Source organism: Rhodamnia argentea, chromosome 7, assembly GCF_020921035.1.
Source record: "Rhodamnia argentea isolate NSW1041297 chromosome 7, ASM2092103v1, whole genome shotgun sequence".
Lineage (NCBI taxonomy): Eukaryota > Viridiplantae > Streptophyta > Magnoliopsida > Myrtales > Myrtaceae > Rhodamnia > Rhodamnia argentea.
Genome location: NC_063156.1, coordinates 10517055 through 10526829, shown reverse-complemented (window position 1 = coordinate 10526829; position 9775 = coordinate 10517055). Strand labels below are relative to the sequence as shown.

Sequence of the window (9775 nt, the reverse complement as noted above, 5' to 3'; positions counted from 1 at the left end):
TCATCGAGCAATCCCCTGAGGAGAAGGAGGAGAAGGAGAAGGAGGGAAAGAGTAGTACGGAGTTGAGTCATACTCACTTTGACTCCAACTACTCCTTGAACTAGGGTCCTGCTGAAGAAACTGGCTTTTGAGCATTCCAACCACTCCAGGCATTTCCAGTCGAACAGATGGATCCTCATGTGCGCACGACAATGCCAATCGGATCAGTTGCGCTGCTTCTTCTTCCACGCAATTTCCCTGCAAATTGGGATCGATAACCCTTCCCAACTCGTTCTCGTTCAGAAAACCACCAATCCATTCCATAAAAGTGAGATTTTCACCATCCGCCGACGAAAAAGGTTTCTGAACTGACTTTCCCGAGATGAGCTCGAGAAGCATTTTCCCGTATGCAAATACATCATTCTTCAGTGTGCACTTTCCTGTCCAGAAGTACTCGGGGGCAATAAACCCAAGTACGCCACGGACGGTGCTCTCCACATAAACATCTTCATAGGGTTGATAGGATGGAGAATCGGAGCCAGAATCGGCTGAACCCGTGCGCCACTCAACAGTCTCTACATTTCCCTCGTGCATGATCATGGCAAGCGCAAATCCTCCTATCACGGCCTCAAAATGCTCGTTCAGCAGTATATTGTATGAACGGATGTCGCGATGCAGGACCTTGATGTTACCTTGATTGTGAAGGTGTGCAAGCCCCCTCGCTGCTCCCAAGGCTATCCGCTTGCGAGTAGTCCAATCGAGAGGTCGGGCAAACCGATCCGGTCTCTCTCTAAGATGGTAAGATAGGCTATTGTTGACCATCAAGGGATAGACCAGCAAGAGCTCTTTCTTGGTCCTGCAAAAGCCCCTCAGGCATAGCACGTTTGGGTGCCTCGAAATTGTGCTTCCCACTTTCATTGCTGCTTCGAACTCCTCTTTTTTCTGGGGATCGACACAGTGCGCTCTCTTTACTGCCACTAGCGAACCATTGGCCAAGCGTCCCCTGTAAACCACAGCGTCCCAATACTGCCCCACGATGTTGTTGCTGCTAAAGTCGTGTGTCGCGACTCGGAGCTCCTTTAGAGAGAAGGTTTTAGGAGGAGTTGGATCGTCTTCATCGGACTCGGTAAAACTGGAGGTTCGGAGATTGAACACCATCTTTTAAGCAGGGAGCACCCTCTGCATATCCCAAGTTGGGATTTTGCGTCTCACCCCCGACAGCTTTTGGTCGGTGTGAATGAACGAACGAAAGGGTAGGGAAAGTCGTCGGATTGCAGCTTCGTGGAAATTGAGAGCGAGAAAGGTTTCAATTTCATTTGCCTGGAAGCTTCCTAAATTCTGCATAATTCTCCACCATCATTGGGAAGAGTACTATTCTTTTTCTTTTTCTTTTTTTTTAACCTACATTGGCTGTACATTCGCATGAAAAAGCTATTAACTTTTGCGTGTCCTCAATGATGCATTCTTCTAATTTTGCCCCGAATTTGGAACACGTGCGCTATATATGTCGATGGATCATATTGCAATTTTTAATAGATGATCCTTGAAAACAAGAAACAACCGCATTAACAATGAAGTAGAAATATTTACTATGATATAGTATGAACATAAAAAAAAAGGGAGTCAGTTGATAGTAAAGTAAATAAAAATCGAGATTTATTTTTGTTAGATCTTTCTGGAGTCAGCGTTGACCAAATATTGGAAGAAACAAAAGTGCTTGGGATTTTGCGAAAATATGCAGCATTTTTTAAAAATATTTTCTAAAAAGTTATTTTCCAGGAAAATGATCATCTTTTCCATCGTTGATGAAAATCTGAAAATGCTCTGAAAAATGATTTTCGCCGTTTGGCAAGAAATTAATTTTCCTAAAAAAGAATATCAAATAATTCGTATTTTTAATTTATTTTAATTTTTAATAATTTTTAATAATTTTTATTTTATTTTTTCCCTCTTTTTTTTTAATCTTCTTTCTTGTAAAAATTTCTTCATCAACCGATCGTCGATCATGGCGGCGGGTGGCGCCCGGCCACACGCGAGCCGAGCCGTGGCTCATGAGGCGTTGTGTTACGACCTAGAATTCGGTGCCTGTAAATAGTAGAATTCGATTTATGAAATGACTGTGAGTTCCAATTTGTTGCTCAAGATTGGATTCCAAGGAATCAAGCGACGGAAATTGGATTTACCTGAATCGACGATTGAATTAGTTTAGGTTTCGATCGTCGGTCGTCATGCCTTAGAATTAGAAATTCTCGTGTCCGAGCCTCATTCCGACTAAACCGATCCGAGATTGGACTAAATTACCCTTTGTCGGATAGCCTAATGATCTTGTACATATATTTATATATATATATATATATATATATATATATATGCGCACATGAACACAAGATCCGATTTGCGAGATGTCCAAAGCATCTACGTGCGAATTCCCCTTTCTCTTCTTTCTTTCGTTTTTGTTTAAATGATTAAAATTCCTGGAGGACAAGAAGACTACATATCAAATTCAAAGAATAGCAATTTGATTCAGACATGGAATTGGCTCGGCAAGTAGAGAGTCTACGGCTCAGGAATGCGAGGAGGCAGGTGCTTCCCTAGTATTTCTTGAAATTTCGTGAAAGCTTCGTATGAGTTTCCTCGCAGCAAAGAAAGTCAAAAAACCAACTAGTCCAACCATATCCTAATCCTCCTCTGAAAAGCTGAGACACGGATTTGAAAATGCAGGCAGAGATGTGATTGACAGCAGCTTGGAATTTCCTCGATTAATAAGCGAAGCATTATTAGATGATGCTACCTTAGTTTATGCCTTACATCCTGAAGATTAGAGGGCAAAACACTGTCCACCCCAAAATGTCTACAACCTTAGCGTGCATTAACATCTAAATGCTACTCCGTTATCCACGGTTGAATAGAAGAAACATGTTGATATTTATCTTGGATTATGACATCAGCGGTCTCTGCATTTTTTTTTTCCAAAATTTGAAGTTTTGCCTTTTACTTTAGTTCTTTTTTCCAGAATGATCCATATACTGTTCAACAGTTTTCACCACGACACGTCCTGTGGTATCCAACTTGATATTACAGTGACTAAATTAAGGGGAGGGCTAATGGGGGGACATTTTTGAAAAGTACATGAACCATTTTGATAATAAAGAAAAAAGAAGTAGCGGGATAATTGCGGATAAGAGTATATGAACCATGATTACATTATCCCTATGTATCTAATATCTTGTAATAATAGCCACATTTGCGATCAAAACGTCACTCAGAATGCACTCCAATGTTTATCAAAATCCAGGGCGTTAGAATAATTTATGCGAATATGTATAGAAAGAGATAGCAAGATTTGATGCGCACATGGTCAAATGCCGCTCATAACCGGCCACAAGCAACAAAAACGGAGGTTAGAGGAAATATAGGGATTGCTAACTGGATTATCAGGAAACTTAAGTGCGTATTAACAATGTCATTGATTGTCTCATGGCATCTTTATCCCCATGAAGTCGCGAAAATTACCAAGAAACATATCTTTGCAGTTATGAGAAGACCGTAAGTTGGGGAAGTTTATCCAATCAGTCCTATAATACGGCTATTAATTCAATCTTAAACTTCCCAATTTTGTCCCGACTGAAAAAAAAAAATCTCAGTTTTGTCAATTTAACCTTATTTCTTTGCACGAAATTCTAATATAATCATTCTGGCCAATTTTGTGAGATTCTATGTTGTACCTGAAACCAAGCCCACCCGTAATTCCTTCCCCCTTTCTTTGATAGAATATTTGCTAGATAAACTTCTCAATAGTCAACTCCGCACGTTTATGAACTTGCCAGTTTCAGGTTGCTTGCCGAAGAAAACTTGTGGTCCAGAATCTACCGTAATCTCTAAGAATGCCCATGTAGTTTCCTTAGCCGGGCTCTTATTTATATAGAGTATAAAATGTTCATAATTTACCAAGTTAAGGATTCAATGAGTCTGGCCCTTGAAAAAGGAGCCAATAAGTCTCGCCAAAAAAAAAAAAAAATCATGAGTCGTGAGTTATTTGAAAGATACATATAGTATCTTCAATATACAACTAAATAGATAACTAAGTCGAATTCATGTTTCCCAACAATTTTGTGATTTTTGAGCTCTGCTTATTTCACCAAAAAAAAAAATGAATAATTTGCATAACGTTTTTCAAGAGATAATAAAAAAGTGTTAAACCTATTGTAATTGTATCAATTCAGCCATAAACTTTTTTTTTTGTCAATTCAGTTATTAACCTTTTGCATTATACCGGTTCGGTCTATTTGACTGATCGGCATTGATGTGGCACTACCGGCACTAATGCGGACTTTTTTGGTCGAATACACATATAGTTGACTTGATAGGGTCCAGATACAAAATTTCATACATAAGAGGGGCCACGACAGAGGTCTTCTACTAATATTAAGGACAAATAACAACAGGGAAGACCCGAGCAGAAACATGGATTTGAAGGAGTCCATAACCAAGAAGAATTCCACTCGTAGTGATTGAATCAAGAAGCAGATAATGCACAGTTTCTTTGAAACTTACCTCCATAGAAAATGGTTTGTCCTGTGAAGATATTGCAAAGCCTACCGCGTACTAACTTATCAAGAGAGAATAAAAAAATCAACTCATCCCGTAATTTACGTTGTTGACTAACGAAAGAACTATACGTCTCTATAGGGAAAAAAGACCGCCAATTTCTTTCTCCATCTAGAAAAGAAAACCTCCTACTTGTTTATGAATCAACGAATTGAGGAATACGATTCAATGGCTTTCTATTCTATGACCTACAAATTTGTGAACATTCTACGCTTAACTTTAGGCTTAAGTACACTATAAGTGCCAAAATTTATGTGGGGCGCTCACTTTTGATACAAAACTTTCAAAACGATCATTGAAGTGCCAATTTTTTTTAAAAGCGATCACTTTAGGGCTAACTTTTTCTAAAAACGATCATTTAATTGCTATATTTTTTGAAAAATACTCACTTCAGCGTCAGCTCAAATATTAATAAAAAAAATAGGCCACGTCGAATTTCCAGCGAGCCACGTTAGCTCAAATCGGAGTCGGCTCTGAAGTGATCGTTTTAAAAAAAAAAGTTGGCACTTAAGTGATCATTTTGAAAAATTTGGCACTAAAGTAAGTGTTATACACAAGTTTTGACACTTATAATGTACTTTAGCTCTTAACTTTATGTCCATACGAATCATCATGGGGCCTTTGGGTGAAAGTGCATTAGTTAGGACGGATCCTGCATGACAATAGTATTGAATTGATTAATTTTAGGGGTAATACCATTAAAAATGAGCATCCACGATACATATACCTTATCCTCTCACAAAAAATATCAAAATGTTAATGTCCCTGATCTTTTAAAACTAATTGCAATGAGCCAAAGGGATAATCCCCACCATCAAAACAAATTTGAGATAGGTTAATCTTTAAATTTCATTGAAAAACCAATCAATCTGACAGGAAACTCAATACCCAGCCTGGGCAGTTTTTCTTTTAGACATGAAGGAAATGCACAACCACACAATTAAGCGAGTCATTACAACCACTCACGAGTGCAGGATTCGTTTGCACAATACGACATTTAGCACTGAGTCTCCTCATTCCCCAACTCGATGACAGTTAGTGAAAGCTCGAGAGAGGTGTAGATGCGAAGAATCGTGCTATGAACTTCTTGATTGTTCGAATGAGGTTAAGGCTAATATTGTCATCGCTCTTGTTATTGCCTCCCCACGAATAGGAGCTAATCTACTAAATTAAGACGAAATGCGGAATGGCCCAGGTAGGTGTGAATTACATAAAGACGATACAAATGAAAGTGAAGAGGAACATATAGAGTTTAGGAAGAGAAACACACAAGCTAAACTTGTTATTGAAGGTAAAAGGCAATGGTGATGATGTAGCATTGACATGCCAGTCAAGGAGTAGTTCGAGTCGAGCAGATGCTTCCCATTGTGCGCATGACAATGCCAATCGGACTAGTTGTTCTGCTTCTTCTTCCACGTAATTTCCCTGCAGACTGAGAATTTCATCATCTTCATTGGTATAAGCTTGATGGTTTCTCTCGATTGGTGGTGATTGGTTTGGGAGCACCTTCTGGATATCCGAAGAGACTTGCTTTGTTCACACAGTTTTTTTCTACAACACAGTTGGGATTGTGCGGGTCTCACCGACGACTGCTTTTGGTTGACGTGGATGAATGAAATGGTAGGAAAAGTCGTTGGATTCATTGCCTTGCTGTGAGCAGCTTCGTGGAAAGATGAGAGCGAGAAAGGTTTCATTGCCTCAAAGCTTCCTAACTTTGGCATGATTCTCCTGGTAATTATTGGATTCCCACACATTGAAGAATCCAAAATTGAAGAGTACTAGTCCTATTTCTTTACTACATCTGTTGCACATTACATGGAAAAGTTATCCACTTTTTGGTATCCTTAAGATCCGTACTTCTAGTTACTCGTACTTGGAACACGTGCGTTATGTGTTGATTGATCATACTGCAATTGCAATGGAAAAATTTTCTGTATCAGTGGGAATTTCTCGTATTAATTTTAGATCATTATTTGTTTCTCAATTTCTTTTTAATGGACAAGCCTCGTAAACAAGAGACAAATGCATTAACAAACTATCATATGATACAGACATAAAACATGTAGTCAATCGATACTGCAAATAAATAAATAAATCATGATATACTTCTATTAGATCTTCCTGGAGTTAGTGTTGACCCAATATTGGAAGAGACAAAAGTACTCGATATGAGTTCATCTTCCTTGTAAACTCGACAAGGTGAAGCTATTTCGAAGTCAAATCGTGCACTACGGGTCGGCAAAAGACATCAAGAATGGCCATTCGCAACAAATAACAACTACCCCGACGAGCGGCCACTCGCACGACAAAATGTCCCTCGTCATATCTCTTACTACCGAACTCGAATCAACTGGGTTTACGGTAAAAAGAAAAAACACTTTGGAAGTACTAGAAGATCACTGAGATAGGGGAAAAACAAAAAAGTACTAACAGATCTTAAACTTCACTGGCTCAAAGATGACCGAAGACGGTCGGAAAGCGTCTCAAAAAACAGAAAGTCAGAACTTGAAAGCAATACATGCGAAACTTTGAACATCTATCTCGACCAAATCGTATCTCTGAATCGACTTCTGTAAAAGCACACGGCTCCATAACACCCTATACTATGCTTTTCACTTTCATAGCTTTTTTTTTTTTTTTGGTCCAAACTTTCATAGCTTTTTTTTTTTTTTGGTCCAAAAACTTTCATAGCTTAACAGCCCCTAAATTGGATATAGAAACTTAGAAGTCACATGCATCCGAAGTTATGACTCTATTGCGTCAGAGGGTTGCCGTTATGTGAAAGAGTTAGATTATTTCATCCACTGATTTCTAATGTTGTCTGCTCTGGTCAACTTTGATTGCTCTCTCCAGAACACTTACGTGCAGGTAGTCACCGAGTGAGAAGAAGGGCTTGAGCAAATCTCGGGTTTGAGCCCTTGCTCAGAGTGATCAACCTTGTCTTTTTCTTCCACAACAATGTTCTTTGCAAATCTACTTAGCTGATTAAACGAGCCACATACTCATTAACAACAGCCTCTCTTACTTAATTTCTTGTCTTTCGGCAAAATCTACTAGATTCCGCGTTAATTCACTACAAATTGCATGGTGAGACAAGATGTCACACCCCGATTCTCCAAGAAAAAGGGCATGACACGGCCGTCCTCCTTTACTCAAAGGACGCAGCCTCAAAGTAAGAACAAAAACCTGATATCCAAATTATATACCTCCACATATATAATGATAAACAGGTCACAAGTTCACAAAAATTCAGAGCTCATCTCCCAAAACGGAAAGACAAACACATATAGCTTTCCATCTAGCTCGAACTCACCAACTATATACAACTTATCCCAAAAATATATCCCCACTATCCACAAAGTAGTCTTGTAGCTAACGTACGCTCGACCCTATTTGCGACTCGCCGATAAACCCGAAAGACAAAAGAGATAACGGAGTGAGCAACCACAGCTCAGTGAGAAATACAATATCTTCTAAGCGGATCGAGAAATCACTATGCAATCGTTAAAATAAAACAAAAGCAACTCGTAGTAATAACAACTATCAATGGCTTAAACCATTGATTAATCTCATTAAACTAACTTTCGATGGTCCATCCATCGAATAATCTCATACTCATCATCAACTATGGCCACGTTTAACGCCGTGGCAAGGCGACCAAGTTTACCCCTCTTGGTTAGGTCTACCACTCATTTTAGCCGGTGGTTCGGCTCAATGACGTCCTGACAAGATGCATACTACCCCCACCTCGGTGGGTTCTAATCATAGGGATATGAGCATTAATCACAATACCAACATCCAGAAAATCACAACAATCCAGCTTAACAAACCAAATACATAGCCTTGCTCAGAAATATGTTTCTCAAACAGCATTTCAGTAAAACAATCGTCAACAACCATATCAAATAATAAAATGGGTAGTAATAGCTCGATCCGGTTTATGCAAAAATAATGCTCGAAACATCACATTACTTCACCTTGTCGAGAAAATCAAACCACCGCACACGTGATCATCTTTAAAGCATGAGTTTTATAAATTCTTAGAAGATAAAGTACGTCTCACCTTAAAAAGTCGCAATCCAACCTATCGAAGTCACTCGAACCGACTCATCCGAATCCTATTCAATATATAGAAAAACGGATCAAATCGAGTAACAAGTCATCCTAACGTATGACTTAGCTAAACTACACTTATTTAGTGACAAAACAACTACTACGGGCCAACAGAAACTTATCCCTAACAGAAAAATCAATGCTGTCAGCTAAGGCAGCTTGCGCGCCAAAACCGTTAAGGCCATAACTTCCTCCACCGAACTCCGTTTCAAGCCATCTTACTGTCCACGCGAAGCTTGTTCAACGTATTACAAAAGTCTCAACATAGCCAACCTCAGCCGATAACTGGAAACTAATAAAATCAGGCCTCGAAGTTTACTGTTCGCGCGTACTGTAGCGCACCAGAATTGAAAATCTTGTTCCGGGTAAACCGTAGTGTCAAATTAAGATCCGTCGAATCCTACGGGTCCATAACATCCTAAAGTTTCATTCCCAAGCAAAAATGTGGCCAATCGCCCACGAGATAGGACACAGCAACTCAGTTTCCCCCAAAATCCGAATTTTGCCCTAAATCCAAAAATCACTTCAATAGAGAGGGAAGAGAGGGCGAGCGCTTACCACGTGCTGCGACACGTAGGGAAATGACTTCAGCGAAGTGCTCGTGGAGGGTGGCGCGCGCACGTGACTGGTTTCTATTTCTCTTTTTCCCTTTTCTCCTTTCTCCTTTTTTTTCTTCTCTTCTTTCTCTCCCTTTTCCCCTTTCTGTTTTCTTTCTTTCTTCTCTTTATAGATGGAAGACTCCCGATGCCTCTTTTTGGAGAAACCATCTGCTCTCTTATTTTTTTTATTTTTTTTATTTTACCAGTGGGTCCTACCACTTGTTTTGACCTAGTCAAAAAACTCAAATATTACACAAGACTTCTCATACATTTAAGGGCTACAACAGAGGTCTTCTGCAAATATTAAGGACGAATGACAAAAGGGAAGACCCGAGGAGAAAGATGGAGTTGACCACATTAAGTGATTCAAGAACAAGCAAGTGATGGATAGTTTCTTCGAAACTCAACTGCATGTGAGCTATAATGTTGCCTTTTTTTCTGAAATAGATGGACCCAGAAATTTACTCCAAGAGTAT

General features: G+C 39.4%; 1 protein-coding gene across 1 annotated transcript; it reads right to left on the bottom strand.

The window, feature by feature from the left end:
* LOC115731095 (BRASSINOSTEROID INSENSITIVE 1-associated receptor kinase 1-like) lies at positions 1 to 1137 on the bottom strand. The gene has a single exon (XM_030661724.1). It carries the CDS (start codon positions 1135 to 1137, stop codon positions 1 to 3), a length of 1137 nt encoding a protein of 378 aa, XP_030517584.1.
* Positions 1138 to 9775: the final 8638 nt, after the last annotated feature.